General features: G+C 36.2%; 1 protein-coding gene across 2 annotated transcripts in view; it reads left to right on the top strand.

Annotated features, from left to right (window-relative positions):
* The window catches only part of LOC119069170 (myosin-I heavy chain), a 43005-nt gene extending 25002 nt beyond the window's left edge, over positions 1 to 18003 (top strand). Inside the window, exons 4-21 of one of the 2 annotated variants that reach the window (XM_037173080.1) lie at positions 3814 to 3921; positions 4119 to 4263; positions 6790 to 7202; positions 7260 to 7531; positions 7596 to 7731; positions 7799 to 8164; positions 8328 to 8476; positions 8545 to 9064; positions 9137 to 9282; positions 11746 to 11787; positions 12776 to 13348; positions 13410 to 14241; positions 14326 to 14691; positions 14751 to 15285; positions 15349 to 15669; positions 15730 to 16163; positions 16227 to 17183; positions 17250 to 18003. In XM_037173080.1, the coding sequence (XP_037028975.1) occupies positions 3814 to 3921; positions 4119 to 4263; positions 6790 to 7202; positions 7260 to 7531; positions 7596 to 7731; positions 7799 to 8164; positions 8328 to 8476; positions 8545 to 9064; positions 9137 to 9282; positions 11746 to 11787; positions 12776 to 13348; positions 13410 to 14241; positions 14326 to 14691; positions 14751 to 15285; positions 15349 to 15669; positions 15730 to 16163; positions 16227 to 17183; positions 17250 to 17561 (6627 nt within the window). In that variant the 3' untranslated portion in view covers positions 17562 to 18003. The remainder of the gene's footprint in view (positions 1 to 3813; positions 3922 to 4118; positions 4264 to 6789; positions 7203 to 7259; positions 7532 to 7595; positions 7732 to 7798; positions 8165 to 8327; positions 8477 to 8544; positions 9065 to 9136; positions 9283 to 11745; positions 11788 to 12775; positions 13349 to 13409; positions 14242 to 14325; positions 14692 to 14750; positions 15286 to 15348; positions 15670 to 15729; positions 16164 to 16226; positions 17184 to 17249) is intronic. The other variant, XM_037173081.1, reaches the window with a different exon arrangement.
* The last annotated feature ends 3861 nt before the right edge of the window (positions 18004 to 21864 follow it).

Raw genomic sequence — 21864 nt, 5'->3', positions numbered from 1 at the left:
GTTAAGCTTCGGCCTGATGAAACAGGTCATCACCGATCTGGGAACGGAATATGTGAATTCAGTGTTAGAAAGACTATGGGTCCTTTTCCATGTGACCCACAGCAAATCCACTGCTTATCACCATCAGACAGTGGGTACAGCAGAGAGGAGTCACAGAACGTTTAACGAGTATGTCAGAACTTACATTTCCGGTCAGCTCGATAACTGGGAAGAATATTCAAAATATTTCTCGTTCTGTTATAATATCTCCCATCACGCGTCTTATGATTTCAAATACTCCCCCTATGAATTGATATTTTGTAAGAGCCCAGTGCTCCCATTCGATTGGATGGATGGTCGAATTGACCCAATCTATAATATCGATGACTTTAGCAGGGAAGCGAAGTGCAGACTACAAAGAGCACACGTAGACGCCAGAAATCTTATTGACAAGATGAAACTAAGGAACAAAATGAATTATGACCGTTCTGCCAAACCGATAGAATTAGAGTTAAATAATACAGTAAAGTTGTTTAAGGAGCCATATGATAAACATTCGGAACGCTACGACGGTCCATTCATAGTTAAGGATATCCAAGGATCAAATGTTACGATCACAGATGGCGACAAGTTTTTGAAAACTGTGCATAAAGATAGAGTCCGAAAATATGAATGAATCGTCACAAAAATAAAAGAATGATTTTAATATTTTTATGATTTTATTGTGAAGTTTTATTTTTAAATTAAGGTTAAAGATTAAGGGTTAATTTACAATTTAATCTTTATTTCAATCTGCAATTCAGTTTGAAATTATGTTATCATAAATTTCTTTAAAAAAAAAAGGGACGGTGAGAGTCGCAATCTCACAAAGTGAAATCAAATCCCAAAAATTAATAAATTATAAGCAATGGTTAGTTTTAAGACTAAGAAAAGTTTAACTTTCAAAAGGAAATAAATAATGTACGAAATAAATAATAATACGATTGGCATACACCAATCTAGCCGAAGAGGGATGGTGTAGTGCCCCTTACTATATTAAGTAAGAGAGAAGTAAGTTCTCTCTCTTTAGTATAAGAACCATGAATATGTTACTTAAGTGAATAAAGAATCATTCCATATAATATTGTCAAGCAGTGCGTTTCACTTAATACAACACTCCCGTTAAGACTATATATACCAATTATATATATACACTAGGACTCGGTTGGGTTTTTCCCTTTTTATTACTAATCACTAACTTTAAGTCTTTATACGATCCCTAATGTAATAAAATTAAGTCAACGCTAATTAAGAACAATTATTATTTATACGGAAGAGAAAACGAAAAAAAATATGTTTTATGTGACAAAGTTATGTTCTAATTAAATTTGATGTACTCTGGAAGATTATATTCTCAAATGGTTGCTAAATACAATCCAAATAACATCGAAAGAGAGAAAACTTTCTTATTATTTGTCCATATTGATCACACTTGTTTGTTATTGTTTCGTATTCGTATCAGCGATTCTATAGAAGAAGAATACAACAAACGAGAGAACTGTTTTTTACATTTCTTTTATTAACATTTATTAATATAAACATCAATACCACTTCTGTTCTTTCATAGCACGCATTGTGCATATACGTTATTGTAGTATATATGGGACAATCCATAATATTCCCATGGAAATAATTTCAAGGTTTTGGATGCTTTTCGGCAAAAGCACGGAAAAATTTTTCAGCTTCCTTAGCCGTAGATTCTTTTAATTCTTGTGATGATGTTGTTCGCTCCAGCTGAACTCAACATCTGGTCCACAAACACACTCTCTTTCTACAGTAAACGATGCAAATGCAAAGAACCCACAATAGCATTGCTACGTTGAATAATACATAATATGAATATCCAATAGAAAGGGGACATGTTAAATTAGCGAATTATAAAGAAAATGAAATTTCGTTGATTTATCTTCATTCCCAATAGGCTCACGATGTTTTTTATTTTGAAGTATCAAAAAACTTGTGGCCTCTTATATTCCAAACGAAGTTAAAACAATAAAATTTCATTTTTCTTAAAACTAGTTAGTTGCACAATGTCTGCATTTAGATATTTATATATCACTGTAGCAAGCCACTACTTCAGCATCTACTTTAATTTTTATTTGTTTTGTAGACCAGTTGGTAAATTTCGTTCAGCCAAACACTAAACTTCTGAGACTGTCTACCACTGTAATTAAGGAATTTATTGATAGAACTCTTCAGAAACAGTTTAGTCATCATGATTATACGTCCTGTAATGAACTAATAAGAATCAAGTCTCCTTATAACAATTACATAGCATAAGGCATCTCGAAAATTTGAAGAAAAGCTGGAAAAATATTTTAAATAAATTAAATTTTTCACAAACATTCATGGAATCAGCCATATGTTTATAAGAAAATAAAAACAAACTTTAAAGAATTATATTAAAATATTATTCATGTTACTGAATTTGTTTATTTAAATATTAATCATAAGACCACAAAAAAATCATTAAAAAGCATTCCTGTGGTATTGTACTTAAGTCTTTTTTCATAATTCTTTACACATAAACCGCTATGCATAACAGTTTTTCTTCAAATTCTTTTTTATTTTAATTATTTAATGGGAATCACATTTCAGATAGATTTACATTGATACACTACTGTATTAAAGAGCTTCTCTATGGTTGTCCGTCTTTTCGTACAAAGGTCGGTTTCGAAATTGATAAAACAGAAATGAATTTCTAAATTCTTGGCAATAATGTTATCCAAATGGACAAAAACCGTTCCAAAATCTCAAATTATTTCGGTTGATTTTAAGTTCCCACCTCGATTAATCAGTCTCTGTTCTTTCTACACGGATTCCGAACTTTTCTATATCTAATATGTCGCGGTTTACCTAAAAATTTAGTAAATGGATGGAGTGAATATGAGAAGTCTGGCAACTAACGTCCATTCAAAATATTTCCTTTCACACTACAATTATTTAATCTCCGCTGTTTAATTTTTCAAATTTCTGTAATTTCGGGAAAAAATGGCTCCGGTCACGATTCCTATCTTTTTCTTGAAACCGCACTTCCTAAATATTGTAGTAAAACTGGCAGGGTTCCTTGAATTTAAAAAATAGTCCTCAACCAATGATCAAAGATTTGTTGTCTCAATTCATGTATGGAGTGTGCATAATGGAACAGATATCAGTAAATATGAGTCAATTTACGCTCTCTTGCCGTTCCTGCGAAATGTTAAAATCACTTTAAACACACAGTCCTCTAATTGGTTTATTCGATCAATTCTTTAACGTTCAACTAAGACAACAATCATCACCGCTTTTTCTGAGAGTCTGTTGGAACGTTTTGAAATAATTTCTAACAAGCCACTTGAAGTCTTTTTCCCAGCATATCAATACAAAGTGTACAGTGTTGAGTTGATCTTAAAATTAATAATTCATCGAATGAAATTGCTGTATATGTGCCAAGCTCATATTTTCAACTTTTGTTATTTCTTTTTATTATGACAGAACCATAACTATTTTTTCGCTTTAAAAGACACTCCTATATCATATAAGTAAAAAACTTCTATCATAATGAAAAAAGAAATACTCACACACCAGCGGCTGCGGCATATATATAGGTCAACGAGGATTTTTTTTCCCTACAAAAAGTGTAACCCATATCCATGATGTCATTCTATAGGCATGTAACACTTTAGTTTCATGAGCTCATAACGTTTTCCTTTATTAGATTCAGAACACGCTTTCATTAATAGGCTGAATTTAGATCATCATTAGATTTCTATGCGAAATTTATTAAAGCTGAAAAATGAAAATTTACTTTCACAGGAATATGTTTTCAAATATCACGGACAGAAGCTTGGAACCCTTGAACCACACGTTTTTGCACTTGCTGAGGCTGCACATAGGAGCTTAAAAGACGGCGATATCAACCAGGTATGTTCGATTCTGTTAATTCTGTTCGTCGAAGACTAGAAAATTATGAAAGAAACTCAATTTCCGTACTCCGTGTGACAATTCTATTAAATCAAATTTTTAATCTTCCACGTCTTTATGTCATCAAATCAGTAGTTTTGGGCTTGAATATAAGATTAAGCAGAAAAAAAAAATGAAAATCGAATTTCCTTTTACAGTCATGTGTGATAAGTGGTGAATCTGGTGCAGGAAAAACGGAAACAACCAAATTTGTTCTTCAATATCTATGTTCGGTCACTTGTGATGTGTCTACGTGGGTGCAGCAACAGATTCTGGAGGCGAACACAATTTTGGAAGCATTCGGTAAGTTTTGCCTTCTCACAAAATGTTAATGAAAAGTCCGTTCCAGATAACGATACAATGCATGTATCGACAGTGATGTCTGAAGTATAGGACTGTGATTGATTTCCATTAATATTGTAGACTCCAATAACTAGAACGGCTGATGAAATTATTAGATTCAGAGAAATTGGAATCGATTTCAAATTTTGATTGGTTTTTGTTTGGTGGTTAGTTCATCAACCTAGGCATACCATTCGATTGAAAGCAGTTGTAAGATCGACCTTGTTTCATTGTTCTGATTGTCGTTTGCATATGAATGGAGAGAAAATTAATCCATGCTAATGATCTGTATTCATCAAAAGAAATTTTTCTCCTTTGTCAGGCTTACTTTGTCATAAATATTGGTGATCAACGTACAAAGAAAGGCAAATAGAATGCGAAAGTATTTTTTTAATGACATTCCGATTTTGTTTTTCAATAAGAACACAAAGAAATAGCAGACTGGTATAACTCGTCGATTTAAAAATAATTTGAATTTTCTTTCATCAATAAAATGAAATCGAAAAATATCTTATGATGTAGACTCTACACTACATCGTAGTGCCACCTCATTCAGAAATTTCCTTATTTCCAAACATTTATGCTCAATTGAACCAGTCTACACATTAAAATAAAAACGAATACACCTCGTCTTCGATGCTGAAACTGAAAATGTTCCATTTACCATAACTTGACCTATGCTACCGGCTTAGTACAGACTTAATCACTTATGGATATAAATAATAATCAATTTTGTTCTATTTAATTGAAACAATATACTCTTTTCATTCAACATGCCGTTCGCTTCTACATGCATTCGATCGATTTTATTGATTTCAGATTTGTTTGTGTTCGAAATCCGATCTTATTTATGAAAATAAAAATCGGAGTTAGAAACAGCAGAAAGTTACCAGTTGGAAAATGTTCCTCTCTTCGTACATACTGCATGAGAATTGATTCGAATTCCCATATTAATTAACAAAATCAAAAATGTTTCTTCGTATCATCGGAATTGTGATGTCGTATCGCCCTTTCTAATTACCCATTGAATAAACAAATTTTCGTAAAACTGATTCGTTTGTGTAGGTATTACCGTTTCTCTTGCCAAATACTAATTATATCTTGTCAATTCGTTTGCTCGTAATGGGCATTTCTATTATTTATACTTTGAATGAGCTACGCAATATCACGGCGAATGCATTCCGGTAAATAGGTAAAAACATTCATATGACTTCTTATATCATATTCAAACTAATTATTCAGTTCATGTGGTGTAATAGTAACATCCATTCACGTAATTCATCGTACATAAGATAAGTGGGTAGAACAAAGTGTATAATTTGAAGGCGGCAAACAATAAGTATTAGCTGAAGGGTTAGTTAACGACTTCTGCATTAGGTTGGAACCGTTTTATGGAATATTTTACCACTTCGTTCGAATAATAGGCATTGTATCGAAAAAAGTTCTGAATATTTTAAATGAAAAATCTGACAAAAATGGCATTTCTCTGCTATTGTTTGTTAGAATGACGTAAAATTAATTTGCAATAACATGTACGAACACATGTAATGTACCGCTCTATACTTTAGTTTGTACGAACATCAATTATAATCTCGTTTAATTATACCGATGGATAAGTTTTGATTTACCAGAACAGTAAGTTGACAATGCACAGTAGGTAAAATTTAGTTAGTCGTGCTGCATTTTATGTGCTTATTGCTTCTGAGAAGTTTGCCCACTTGCAATGACTGAATTTTGAGAATTTTACTCTGCAATTTCGCTTGTCAATTAAATAGCGATAAACGGTGAAGTAAGTGAGACCAAAATTAGGTACCTAGAAAGTCACAACAATATATTCTCAGGTTATATTTCCACCAGGTTTGGACGATCAATAAAAGATCACGAAACACAGATCTGTTGATCATCTGTTTTCTTGACGGTCATTACGTAAATCATGGTACTCTTCTTGTTGCCGCTAGAAACCTGTCTAGCACGTCAGGTCCTATTGCAGAAATTTCTGAAAAAACCACCTTATAGTCTCCCAGCATCCTGCGTATTAGTTGAAGAAATTTGGGGCAATTGCATATTAAATGTATGTATCGTCTTCCAGTTCGCAGGAGTTTCCGAAAGTCTTATTCAGAGGTCGATTCAACCCGCAATGTTGTGTCGCATCTTTCGTCATGATTTGCTAAGTAGTATCTCCTCCATCATACGCTTCCCAATTCTTAAGTGCTCTTTTGCACGCCGATCAGCCACGTACATCTAGGTCACTCTGATTAGGCCGAGGTTGGAAATCTATGTCCTCATACTGTTGATCCATAATATTCTTTTACCCATTGTGGTAATCAAGTTGTCCCTAGTGAAAAAGACAACAATAAAATTAAAAATCAAGACTCTCACGAGAGAATTGAGGTAAGGTCGTGTTATATTTTGTTGAGTTAATATAATTCGTCACCTGAAAAATCAGGTTTTCCTTCTTCGTTAAATTTAAATTTTTCAATTTTCCAGGTAATGCCAGAACAATTCGAAATGACAACAGTTCTCGATTCGGTAAATTCATGCAAGTGTGCTTCGACAGCAAATGGTGCATTAAGGGTTGCATCATTCAGGATTACCTGCTCGAGCAGTCTCGTATTACGTTCCAAAGTCCGGGTGAACGAAATTATCACGTTCTGTATCAGTTAGTAGCTGAAGGTAAAAACAACACTGAATTGGCCCAGAGTCTACAATTGCGCGATTCGTCGTTTTATCGGTATTTGAATGGCTCCGGAAATGTTGAAGTAATAGATGTATCAGCGGAGGCGAGACGATTTGAAGCACTACGGCTTGCCTTTACGGTACTGCAAATATCTCAGCCGCTAATTGATGGTATATTCCGAGTGCTTAGTGCCATATTATGGTTAGGGAATTTAGATTTTGAGGTAGGCTAGTCGTCAGTTCCATAATGGTACCATCATTACTGATTATTTCATATTTAGGACATTGACGGTGAACGATGTGAATTAACACTGGATGACAAACAGATCGTGGCAATTGTGGCTGAGCTGTTAGGGCTTGAAGAGAGTGATATACGCCAGGTGGCATTGGCGCGTCAAATCAACGTTCGTGGCAACATAACAGAAATTCCATTAAAAGTCCAAGAAGCACGAGAGAACAGGCATGCAATGGCAAAAGCACTGTACTCTAGAACATTCGCATGGTTAATTAGTCACATTAATACATGCATCAATCCTGGACAAGATTCTTCGAGGTAATTTAGTATCATTGGCAACCGCGTTAGAAGCCGACTGATTTTACGTTCATTTCAACTGTAGGTTTTTGGGCGTTCTAGACATATTTGGATTCGAAAATTTTGCAGTTAATTCGTTCGAACAACTCTGCATAAATTACACTAACGAAAAGCTTCACAAATTCTTCAATCACTACGTATTTGCATTGGAACAGGAAATTGTAAGTTTGACTTTTTTTTTCTTCAAATAGCTAGTTCATTTGATCGATTGTGTCTACTTGTTCACAGTACAAAAACGAGGAGATCACATTCTCTCACATTCAATTCACTGACAACACTCAATGCCTTGAACTGATCGAGAAACCACCGAGATGCATCCTCAAACTCTTAACCGAACAATGTCACATGCCAAAGGGATCGGACACTGCGTATTTAACGAACTTACATGGTGACTTCGATGGTCATTCTTGTTATGTTAAGGGTGCTGATCGTCGACATTGGGAATCTGAATTCGGCATTCGACATTATGCTGGTTGTGTGAGCTACACTGTCAAAGGATTTGTAGACAAAAATCGAGATGTACAACAAGACGTACTGTTTGATTTTATGAGTAGAAGTGGAAATACATTCGTACAGGAGCTGGCTTCTTATCAGGTAAATTGGTTGTTTGTTGAGTCTAGCGAGGGCGACTTGACTAGGTCCGCTACGCCTTTACTTACGTTATCGTTCGTACTTGTGCACCTACGTCATACTTCGCTTATAAACTCGGGTGTCGTGTCGTAATATCACATTTAAAATTCGTATTTTCGGTTCTCAGGATCTCTTATCTATTCAACAACAAACTCAAGTTGGAACCAGTATTAATACCGTACAAAGAGGAACATCCAAAGGAAAGTTAACCGTAAGCGACACATTTAGACAACAATTGCAGGCATTGGTTGATGTACTGCAAAGTACCAATCCCTGGTAGGTTAAATTATCTTTTGTCTCAAATGCCAAACAATGAATGAAAACGCATCCAATCTGACATGAAGGTACGTACGATGCATCAAGCCCAATGCTGAAAAACTTCCGGACGATTACAACGATCCGCTGGTTCTAGACCAGTTACGCTACTTAGGAATGCTAGATATAATACGAATCCGACGCGAAGGATTTCCCATTCATATGACATTTGCCGAATTTGTCAACAAATACCAATGCCTAACCAAACGACATGCCATTAAATCAAATTGTGACCAAGTTTTATCTGTGATAAAAGAACTGAATATACCGCAAACGGAATGGCAAATCGGTAAAACGAAAGTGTTTCTGCGCAGTGTTGTGCACGAGCCGCTCGAGGATGCCAGGAAACAAGTGATTAACGCACAAGCTATCAAAATACAGGCATACTGGCGTAGGTATATTGAACGGAGACGATTCCATAAAATTAAGAGTTCCGTGCTGCGAATACAGCACGCTTACTTGGGATGGAAGCTGAGGATAGAATTTTTGCGCAAACGTCGTGCAGCTATTGTTATACAGAGTCATTTGCGCGGTGTGTTTGCTAGGGAGGTTAGTTGAATTGAAGGTTGTGGAGATGAGGTTTCAGATTTGAAAAATTTCTTTTTGTTCGTTCACAAATAGGTTGCAGCGGCTCTCAGGGAAATGCGACGTGTGGAAGAAGAAATGCGTAAACGTGAACGTTTGGAGGCGGAAAGAAAGGAAAGAGAGGCGAAAATTTCCGAACAACAAGCTGAAGCTGAACGGAAAGCCATCGAAGAATGTGAACGGTAAGTTTAATTTCATTCCATTTAAAATTAAATTCCAATATAAACTATCTTCGCCTGGCTCATGATCATTCACTAAATAATTTTGTTTTTCTGATTTTTTTTTATTGGCTGAATTTTGTAGTTTTTTTGTTTGAATTATTTTGCAGTCGGTGTTTTTTACGTAGTTTAAATCGAAAATTTATCATTTCCACCACAACGATCGGATAAGATTTGATTGTATACCGGAACAACTGCTATGCTACGCTTCAAGTAAAATTAAATGTGTCACCCAAAGGACAAGTCTTCGAATAAAGTAATTCGACTCGTTCAAAGAGACAACGATAGCTAGTAATTCCCCACTGGCAATATTTTTGTACATTCAAATTGTATTATCATTGCAAGGACAAAAATACCAACCGATATATAGAAGACATAGGAATACCGGCTATGTCGGTGGCGGGACATTTACACACCGTCAATATCGTCAGGAACGATATTATCGTTTTTTTGGACGATACTATCGTCCAAAAAAACGATATTATCGACCAAAACATTTTCATCCAGGACGATAATATCGTGGAAATTGAAAAATTCTAAAATATTGTCTGGACGATAGTATCGTTTTATTGTCGATATTATCGTTCAAAAAACGATATTATCGTTTTCTGGACGATATTACCGTTCTAGAAAATCTAATGGATATTTTCGTTTTCTGTACGATAATATCGTCCTGGATGATACTATCGTTTAAGAAAACGATAATATCGCCCAGGACGATATTATCGTTTAGTTTTGGGTGGTAATATTGTCCAGGACTCAATTTTACTCAGAGGTGCAGCAAGAACCGAATTCTCTTCCAAAATATCGAAAAACAATTGTCAGAGGAAATCACCTACACATCAGTGTTTAAAAAAGGCGTTTAGTTCGTCCCTAAATAATTCATCTTTTTACGAAATGAATACCAACTTTGATTGTACATAAAAAGCGTTTTAACACGCCGAGCGATCCGGCCCATTGCCCCGGAGCGAAGCGGAGGGCCGCAATGCGAGCCGGGCGCCGGAACGGTGTCGAAACTTAGGAGTTAATTTTTTTTTCTCGCATCGTCTCATAATTAGTCTGTGTAATTTTTCTATATAAAATTTAAATTTACGGAACCAAATGAACCAATTTTTAATATATATTTGCCGTCTATAAAAAGGTGTTTATCTACAAGATTTTGTGTTTAGTCTTCAACAACCATCCAGAACAATAATATCGCCCAGGACGATATTATCGTCTAGAATTTTTATTTTAAATAAATTAAAAACGATATTATCGTTCTGGACGATCGTCCAGAATGATATTATCGTCCCAAAAATTATCGACCAGGACGATAATATCGTCCAAAATAACGATAAATTTGTTCAGAAAAAGAAAATAACGATAATATCGTCCAGCGGATATTTTCATCCAGGACGATATTATCGTCAAAAAAACGATATTATCGTTTTTTGAACGATAATATCGTTTTTTAGACGATAGTATTATCAAAAAAACGATAGTATCGTCCAAAAAAACGATATTATCGTTTAAAAACGATAATATCGTCAAAAAAACGATAATATCGTCCTGAAAACGATAATATCGTCCTGAAAATATTTTAAAATTTATAATTTTAGACGATATTATCGTCCTGGATAAAATTTTTTTGGACGATAATATCGTTTTTTAGTCGATAGTATCGTCTAAAAAACGATACTATCGTTTTTGGACGATACTATCGTCTAAAAAATGATACTATCGTCCAAAAAACGATACTATCGTTTTTTAGACGATACTATCGTCTAAAAAACGATAATATCGTTCCTGACGATATTGACCGTGTAGTTATGTCGCCTCATCGGCTATGTCAAAGTACCAAACGATTCAGTTATCTTGTCTTGTCTTGTTCCCTGTTAATTGATGAACTAGTCTTTTTTCAGTGAAACTTGCACATTGCTTTATTCACAATTAACGTGAGACATAAACACAAACACTTTAGCCGTTGTCATCAGACTAGCGACCAACTCTAGAAGCTCTAAGCTAACTGTTTGTATTTAAGAATAACAATCAGGTCCTTACATGTCGCGCATGTTTTTTTAACTAATCGAAATCGTTGAGTAGCACATGTAAACGTTAGATTCACGTTTTGTTCAATCAACTTAAAAAATAAACTTCTTAGAGAAATAGAGAACACGCTTCAACGGTCAGAAGCTCTTCAGCACACAATCATTTTGTTTGTTCCCCAAACCGATGAAAGAATTAACTTTATTTCTATGTTATTCACATTCCCATTAATCATTCCGCACTTTCATCACATACATTTATAAAATGGAGCAACACAGTCGATTTTGATGAAATGAAATGAAATTTCAACATCTTGTTGCAAATTCGTCCGTAACCGAAATTGTAGTGCGCTAGCGACCATTGGCTATTATAATTAGAAAATAAATTTTTAATTTAAAGCATGCAAAAAATTGGAAAAGCTAAAGTTGTGGACAAGAAGAGGTAAGTGGTTTTGACTACTACACTTCGTCCGATGATAAAATCGAATGGATGATTCGAACAGCTTTGATTGATTGGCTTTTTGATTTGTTATAGAAATGTAATGATTTTCGTTTTGAATTGAATGATTTTAGTTTTGCAGCAGTAATTTTTTGGGTGAAAACCAGTAACGTTTGTATTATAGAAAATGCTTTGGTTCGGCGGGACCGAAAGTATCTATTAATCACACAATGAGTGTGTAAATTAAATTCATTTTGCGTTTCAAGTTGCGAAAAGTTCATGTTTGCAGTCGACGACAACCAAAAATATATTTGTTGTCTTGCGCCAGAATCATTACCGTGCAAACAAAACCAGTTTTTCGCATTTTCTGGTCGAAAAACAACCAAATACCATACTGTCTCGTAATGTACTATCCCCTCGGTTATTAAATAAAACCCTTAGCTTAAAACTAACACGACAAAGGAATTCCATTACATTCAGATGAAAAGAAAAATCTCTGAATTTTACACATCCCGAACACGATAAATAGTCCCTCCACTATTCACTGTGACTGGGAAAATGTCATATCCTGCTATACGGATACACGACTTTAAAATTGTCTCTTTGTTTAGTAGTTAGAAAATGCGCTTTGTACCCAAGTTACATTCAACTTCGACACTCAAATTGTTCCAGTTTTAAACATCAAAAATGCAATCTCGAATTCCCCTTTGAAAGCATAAGTTTTCCAACTGTTTGTGAATGCGACATTTCACTACTTTGAATACTTTTCTTTAACTTTGCTTGACCTTTTCATTGAGTACAAAACAAGTTTGTTCAACACCAATTCTATGAATATTTCTATTTTTGTACCAACAATTCTGCATTAATACACCGAACCAACGACCAAAAGTCGTTAACAACTTGTAATTGTAAGAAACACTTTCTGAGCACCGTATCTATTGTGAACATGGCAAAACATTTCCTAATTTCATTTCTTTTCCATCGGCTACAGGATATGCAAAGAGGAAATCCAAGCATTATCGGAAATGGCTCAGCAGATCAATTCGAAACTCAGTTCGAATCAACCGTCAATGGAAACATCCATAACAAATGGTCATGCTCCATTGGTCGGAACGTCGCATCAGCAAAGCAACGAATCAGTTGATTTGGATAATTTGTTCGCTTTCCTTAGTGAAGTGACACCGAACACGTCGAACACCATCATCGATGACATTGGCGAGAAAATGGACAGTTTGGTTCAAGATTTGGATGTTGAACTGGAGAATGTCATACAGCAGGAAATGGAAGGTTTAGCATTGGATAAACCAACGAAACCAGTTGCTACTAAATCTGGAGTACCATCAATGCCGCCACCTACGATGCCACCTCCACCTCCTCCTGTATTGAATGGTACCACAATAACTCCTCCGATTCCTATATCGAAGCCATTACCAGCATCTCGAAAGCAACATGTCGACGAACCCATTTACGAAGCCGTTATTCCACGACATGACGATCATCTAGTCTTACCAGAGTTACCCGAAGTACCAATTCATCATTTGACTGATGCTAATCATAAATTGAGGTGAGCCATTCGAATTTCACTTTTTTCCGCAACTTTCGACTATATCATCGACAATATTTAGGCCAAAGAGTTCAGCTGTTCAAACCATACGCTCAGCTAGTCCAGTGCAACGGACAAATTCAAGTGGTGGTCCAATGAGTCCATCATCACCGAAGCACAGTCGGCCGAGTTCACGGGCATCGTCTACCGGACAAGGTCACCCATTTGCCGAACGAGAGCAAAGGCGAAAGCATCGAGTCGAAAAGAAATTGCAAGAAATGCAACAAATCGATGTCTCCGAACGCGAACGGGATGCCGTTCGTGACGATGTCTACTTCGATATACTGGAATTTGCTGAAAATCATTTCAATACACACGAGCGATCACCTGAAGGTACAATTATGGCAACGCTGACGCGTAAGGGAAGAAAATCGGTAGACATGGTACCCAAATATGAGATGATCACATACTATCGAGGAAACACGATCCCATCGTCACATATCCATATGTACGATCCGGAAAATGTTACGGTCGCATGTAACATCTTCCGAGATCTTTGCAAATACACTCGAGGCGAATTGAATAGTGAACGTGAGCTGCAGGTCATACAATATATCATTGGTCAAGGTATTGAACGTGAAGAACTTCGTGACGAGATTTTCGTTCAATGTATGCGACAAGCCACAAATAATCCACACTCCGAATGGACCGATAGAGTTTGGTTGCTAATGTGTCTGATAATAGTGGCATTCCAGCCAAGTAAACTGTTGATAAGATACTACGCTTGTTTTCTGAAGAAAAATCTGGAAGCACTCGATGGGAAATTACAGCAATACGTGCAGTGGTGTTTAGACAATTGCAAATACACGAAAGTGTCTCCACGACAATATCCACCATCAAGTGTTGAAGTTGCCGTAAGTAGTTTCAATGACCTTTGTCGATCCATTTAAGTGAGTTGGATCGTTTGGAATTAAAAATTTTGTTTTCGGTTGTTTCAGGCGATGCGTCGTTTAGGAACAATTGTTTGCCGGTTTTTCTTTTTGGATGGACGCACCAAAGCTATAGATGTGCATCCGACCGACAGTGCAAGCGATGCTGTCCTGAAACTAGCAGAAAAGTTGGCGTTGTGCAATACAGATGGCTGGGCTATTTATCAATCGAGACCCGATGGTGAGGAGCATGTAAAAAGTCACGATTACTTGTATGATATCATCGCCGCATGGGAAATGAAACAAACAAAAATGCAATCGGCGAACTCAACACTTCGACGGAATGCAAACACATTGGGTTCCGGTGAAAATCGATTTGTGTTCAAGAAGCGACTGTTCAAACAGACCCGAGAATTGTCACAGGATCCGGTTGAGGTGAATATGCTCTGCTCATTTCAAAGCCGAATAGGCCGCTCAAAAATGTACATTTCCAGATCTCTATGCTCTATGCACAAGCTGTGTACAGTGTGGTGAAATGCGACGATTTTCCAGTCAGCGAAAAAGTGTCACTTCAACTTGCTGGCCTCCAGGCTCAAGTTGCTCTTGGCGATCCAGCAACACAGCCGAAACCAGAATATTATACTGACGTGGCATGCTATTTGCCCGAACGAATTTCAAAGACCCGGGACGATAACTTCTGGGTGCCGATCTTAGCTCAAGCCCATCGACAATACGGTGCCGGACGGACTGAGCTAACAGCTAAAGTGCTGTATTTATCATGTGTTATGCAGTACCCGTTATATGGCACGACCATGTATCCTGTAACGTATCGTGGCTATTGGAGCTACGGAAATACGTTGATTTTAGGAGTAAATTTTGCCGGTTTAATGCTGATCAAACCGGAAGACAAGTTCGTCATTTCTGAGTTCCGTTATGTTGATATCGAATCGATTATGCTGGATCCGAGTGACAGTTTCATTACCATCACACTCAATCGCAATAGTATGGCAACGAATGATCAGCAGCGATGTGAGTGTTTGGTTTTTTGAATGCGAGCAGTTCGTTTGACTGTAAAGTGTTCTGTATTCGTAGGTTTCGTGTTCGAGACACCGCAAAAGAACGAAATCGGTTCGCTCATCATCTCATATTTCCCCGCTCTGTCCAATTGGATCACGGAAAATGAAGTACCGACGAGACGTGGCAAAGGCATCACCAATGAAGATCGCGTTCGTTTACATCACAATGTGGTTGTTTGTCGTCGTCATTTGGTCGATGGCGAAATATTGCGTAAGCCGCAAGATTTGAGTGGAGGATTTTTGAGGAATACGTTAAGGCGACTGTCGAAGCATCGACTGGAAAAATTAAGAGCAGAACACGGAAGTGCAGTGCAAGATCACGGTGAGACGTACAAAGGTAAAACAGATTTCGACACAGTATCTCGAATTTGTCATTTAAATTCATTTTTGAAAAAAGGATTCCCACACGCGTACTGGGCATTCAGTCGTCAACCATTACCTCAGAGCTTAAGCAAACTTCCCGATCAAGAGGAACAGGCTATGCTTCAGGTCTTCCAAGCTATTCTCACTTATGCTGGCCTGGGACAGAATGGCGAAACTGTGCAACGAGCCGAAGATGAACATATTACACTCATCCAATCGATTATGGACAGATGCATGCGAAAGGAAAGTTTGTTGAACGAACTCTACCTACAGCTGATCAAACAAACAACCGATCATCCCGATCCGAATTCTCGTGTTAATTTGCGTCACTGGGCCTTACTGTCGTTGGGATGTAGCGTAATTTTACCACCTCTGAAGATTGTACGCAAATACCTAATCGGACATTTGAAGCGTTGTGCCAGCGACTTTATCACAGAAGAAGGAAAATACGCTCGTTTTGCCGAGAAAGTGAGTTAAAAGTCTGTGCAATCCCCGGTATCACGTTTCCTAATTAATTGTTCGTATTCACAGTGTCTGTTCAAAACGCAAGGAACTCGCCGTAGACAGTGGCCGCCGAGCCGTGAAGAAATCGTGTGTACAATCAATCGTCGACCGATTTACGCACGTTTTCATTTCATGGACGGGCAGTACCATTCCGTCGAATTTCAGCCCAGCTCAACGTCTCGTGAAGTAATGGAAATTATTCGAAGTAAAATCGGTTTGCATGAAAACGCCCAAGGCTATGCCATTTACGAAGTGCTGGGCGCGTCTGAACGAAGTCTAATGCCGGATGAAAAAATCGCCGACGTCATGTCCAAATGGGAGAAATATCGAAATGCAGCTGCTCAAGCGGTTCAGCAAAGTCAAACTAATTCCAATTTAAATCCTGTCTGTCGTCGACAGCATCATCTATTTCTGTTCAAAAAGCATTTGTTCCATGACCGATACATGAAGGTGGAAGACGGGGTTGAAAAGGAACTGCTGTACCATCAGGTGTTACACAATCTTCGTACGGACCGATTTCCAATTAAAGAAATTGATGCGGTTATGTTTACCGCCATTCAAAGTCAATTGGAATTGGGCGACTGCTCCGAAGTATTGCAAGATTATCGTGCCATTGCGAATCATTGTCTACCACCGCGATTCGTGCCGAATATTCCTCATCAAGCTGTCGCAATGCATCATCAGAGTTTGCGTGGCATGACCACTGTTGAGGCAAAAAAATCGTTTATGAATTTAATTCAGAGTTGGCCGCTACACAAAGCCACAATATTCGATGTGATGCAATCGTTTACGTCGAATTGGCCTAGAGTTTTGTGGTTGGCCGTCGATCAAAGAGGTGTTCACCTGTTGGAACATCGAACCAAAAACGCACTGTGTACATACGATTACCCATCGATTCTATCCTATTCGCCTAACATGAACTGTTTGATGATCATTACCGGTACCGATAAGAAGCAATCCAAAGTGATTATTACAACGGCTCAGGTAATTTATTGCTGATTCTGGACGGCCTGGATTTGTTTTTGATTAATAATTAACTGTTCGTTGTAGGCCTTCCAAATAGCCAATTTGATACGCGAGTACACTGAAGTTATGAACTTGGTGGCTGCAGAAAATCTGGCTATAGAAACATTAGCCAACGGAAACGGTGGACCACTTCCATTACCACCACTACTACATCCATCGCAACAACAAAATTTCCAAACACAAGCACTACAGCTACAACAGCAGCAGCAGCAACAACAACAACAGCAACAACAACAAACAGCCAATAATCAAAAGCATTTGTTGGCCAAAACTAATCGACCCGCGTCAATGCAGTTTCGACCGTCTACAACTCTTGTCGCACCACAGCCTAGCTAGTAAGTTTATTGCAGTGGATTGTGCAACAAAAGATTAACCGAAATGACTCAATTTTCCACAATGGGCTCAGTAACAGAATTTCTATTTTTCGGTTTTATTTTTATGAATGATTTTTCCGACGAGAAAATGTGACCAATATTTAGACTTCTAAGGATTTTTTTCTTTTGTTTTTGTGAATTTTTTAATTTTTAAATTTTACTTGAATTCAGAAACAGTTTTGTGAACTACTAACCAATACCGTACGCTCAAATTGCCGGGACCATTTTTCCTTTTTTTTTATTTTGAACTCATCTCGATCTGTTGATAAAGCAACTTAATATTTTCGACTTTCTATATACTACGGCTGTCCATGATTACATAAGCGGGTACATCAATAATTGTGTGTCTCAGTACCCATACACGAGTCATTCATTCATCACTGCATTACCATCTCGTCGACGATTGATTTCACATTTCAATCGTTTCCTACGTTTTTTACTCAGGTAAATGATGTTACCGTTGTAATCTAGTTGTGATCTGTGGCAGCATTTACCTGAGCAACAAGCTTTTCACATGCAACAGAATTAGATTCGCCGTAAACGAAGGTTTCTTGTTTGTGCTCGATAACACCTAATGGTGGAAAAACAGGTGGATTCACAAACGATTCACAGTGGCGAACAGAACTTATTTTTGAGAAATTATTTTTTTGAATTTCTTCGAATCGGTTGAAGTTGAAAAACGTTCGAGAAATTCACTCAAAGATAAGCTTTAACAGCGAGTCAGATTTGATTAATCATTCATGACGAGAAAAGCCCATTAACAAGCTTTTGTATCGTCAGCGATTTACCGTACAAATGGGATATAAGGTCCAGCGAATCTGACCGCAAAGTAAATGAACGGATTTCGAATCTTGAACCTTTTTCATTTGCATGATCTCGAATACTGGGACAGCTTAGTGCTTCTTTTAATCATATACCCTTACATCCACACCACCCATAAATGCATTTTATATCGTATAGAACGTACGATATTTCCCATCAAGTATTTTTGTCAATATGTAATTACTTACGCTTCAATTTTGTGAACAAAAAGAAAGTACAAATTTTTATAAATTAGCCCTCGAATGAACCACACGAGCCATAAAAAAAACTTTTTATTTTCATTTTATGTATTTCGATGTTTTGTCATTTCAAGATTTTTCCATACAAAATAAGTTTTGAAAGCAAAAGCATTTCGGTGTTGAACAAAAAACACCTGAATAAGTTGAATCAGTTACCCTATAGTTACACTTTACGAATAGAGAAACGATTTTGATCAATGTTCATTCAACATTTCGACAAAATAAAAAAAAAATAATAAAAAGGTGTTGACGTCAATGTTAAAATTGGTGGAACGGTGAAGTTAGTGCAACTCAATAAAATTTGCCGACTTTTCGGAGAATTGTTTTTTCGATTCTGTTGTGATGCCGCAAGAAAATGTTTGTCAAAATGGCTTTGGAGCCAAGCCAAGGAAAGGTTATTTGCAACACACGTTGTTCTTTGTACGAGATATCGTACTAGTGACAAAAAGTTACTGCTGTACCTGATAATTTGCCAAGTCGTAGATGCCTTCTTTGAATAGCTTTACTTCATACTCCCCAGAAATGATTTTTTTATTCTGAAGAAATAAGCTTGATTCAAAGCAATTCATTGTCAGAATAAATTCGCTGCAAAGTCCCAAGAAATGTGACATTTACGCTCAGAAATGTGACAATAATGTGGTAAAACCTCTCTGTGAAAAAGGAATCTCACTCCTCACTCGAAGCTTATTTTCCTGAATGCATACATCTTGCGCCTACTCAACATTTTTCTAATTTTGTTTTCAACTTTTGAAAAAATCTTCAAGTCTTGTGTCGTCTCACAATTGGATGGATTGAGGATAATCTTGAATTGTGTTAACTTCATGTCACACTAAATGAGATTTTTCATTTCTTCTATTTGTTTGGTTTTTTATTTCGTAAATCAGTGACTAATTCACGATTTTAATCTATTGAATCAAAACGAAATTTAACAAGACTTACGGAAGACATACGGAAAAAAATAATCAAATTTAACCTTAAACAAAAAAAAATATTTAAACGAAATTGATTGTTGTTTAGAAAATAAATTAATGGTAAAAACAGATTATACAAGGTTTGGCAAAAAAGTTGAGAAATTGTGGTAAAAAAATGTAAATTTTTAAAATATGAAAAGAAAAAATCTTTTTAACCAAAAATAAATATTTGAGAACAAGTTACACGTTACAGGACTAAAATTACTGTAGTTAAATTAAGGTAAAACAAAAATCATTTTTAGAGATCGATAAAAAAGCTTTTTAAAAACAACAACCGTATATACAATTTCAAACCAAGATAAAATTATTACCGAAAAATCAGTGTTATAATATGAATTTCGTAATCGATCGTTGTACGAAATTTGCAAGAAAAGATTTTTCTTTAGATAATGACTAATATTACTAACCGGCGAATGTTAATCTAATCAGAATCTTTATCTATAATTAACAAAAACAAAATTTTATTCCCAGTAATGTAATCAACTGGACATTTAATACCAAAAAAAATTTTGACGATTTTTTCAATTGGGTTCGGTTATACTTAAACGAACAGAACTTCCAATATTTAAAAGAATAATAATAAAAAATTCAAAATAATAAACTAACAATACAACGTGACTGTTTGCATTTTGGTGGTGCGAATTTTATTTTTAGACTTTTCGGTTTTCGCCTCGGAGTTACTGTTAGCAAAATTTCATTTTTCATTGTAGTTTCCTTCTGCAAAGTGCTACCATTTCAGTGAAAATTAGATTTTGTTCAGTTACCTCGGGTGCGAATAGTCATCATCTACCTTAATAATAAATTCAGGAAACATGACCGTTTTTTGTGACAATGAAAGACTAATTTCGTAAAAAAAATTAATTGAACGCGAAACCGTACTTTTTTGTAACATTTTCAAATTAAAATAATCCTAAACTAGTGATAATCGAACCGTAAAATCCTGTCGAATGCCGTTTTCAACAGTAAACCAAAATAATAATTCATCGACCGTTACTCATCCGAATCAATTAAATCCTATCCGACAATTTCTTTTTTTTTTAATTAAAACATTAAAATTGTCGGTTGATAACGTTAATTAAAAAATCATTTTTTTTTTGTAAATAAAGAATCCGATCCGGGTATAACAGTTTCACAAATAGATGAAATTTGCATAAATATACAAAGTTACCCGAAATAAATAAAAAAAAATCGAAAAAGTTGTAGCCAAATTTACATAATTTTAACCATTTCAAGTGGTTTGAATTGAAATCGACAAATGTTGACCTGGTTATAATAAAAAGAAAGTTGGTACAGACATTCGTCTGAAAGCTCTAGAACAATTCTTTGACTGAAGTATACAAATACTGGGTAGTTTACTCACTCAATTACACGCAATTGTGAACGAGTCAATATTGACGGAAGCCGTTGAAACACAAAAGAGAATATTTTAGAATGTTAAAGGACCCATAAGTAATGGAATTTGCGTTTTTGAGTGAATAAACTAGAATAAACAACTTGAGGTAAAGTTTACTCTTATGTTCGCTTTTTGCTTCGTTTCTTTGACAGAAAGGAAATCAAGTTAACAAATTTATTGCGATGGAACAAACAGTGAACGAACAAGCACAAATCCCCTTTGTACTGACAGTAAGAGCTATTTGTTGACCATTTTCTCTCCTGCGTTTTGAAAATGCCGATGTCAACCCAACGTTTTTCATAACAAAGTTTCATCCGAGGTGAGAAAATGACTATTGTGAAAAAAAAACTATTGTTGTATGCCAAGACACTCTCATATCCTTTGGCATAAAAGGTCCTCAAATATCGTCAACTTTGTTTCAATTGTGTCTTCGCCACGAATAACATTTTTCATACTCGTCAAATAAATCCCTTTCCGCGACAACGAATTGTCGCATTAATATTTTAGCCAGCCAGTGTTGATCGTAAACTACATTTCGGATTTATTTCATATTTTTCTACGGAGTTCCAGTTTGTCAGAAGCTTAGAAGTTTTTTTTTTATTTTAAAAATGTTGAAGCTGGGCCAGATATGGAAAGCTCTGAAAAATTGGTCTTGTGTAAGGTTGATAATGTCGGTCGATGCGGAATATCTATAATGTGACGACTTTTAAGCGCTTTTACAGTGCTATCTGCACGCTAGAGAAATAGAATACCAAAGAAGCATACACACGGGTTTTACTTTGAATGCTTTTCGAATGTAGAAATAGTTTTTTTTTGTTTGATCTTGTTTTGCTTTTGATT

The sequence above is a fragment of the Bradysia coprophila genome, assembly GCF_014529535.1.
Source record: "Bradysia coprophila strain Holo2 chromosome X unlocalized genomic scaffold, BU_Bcop_v1 contig_26, whole genome shotgun sequence".
Taxonomy (NCBI): Eukaryota; Metazoa; Arthropoda; class Insecta; order Diptera; family Sciaridae; genus Bradysia; species Bradysia coprophila.
This window is presented reverse-complemented; position numbering and strand designations above follow the sequence as displayed.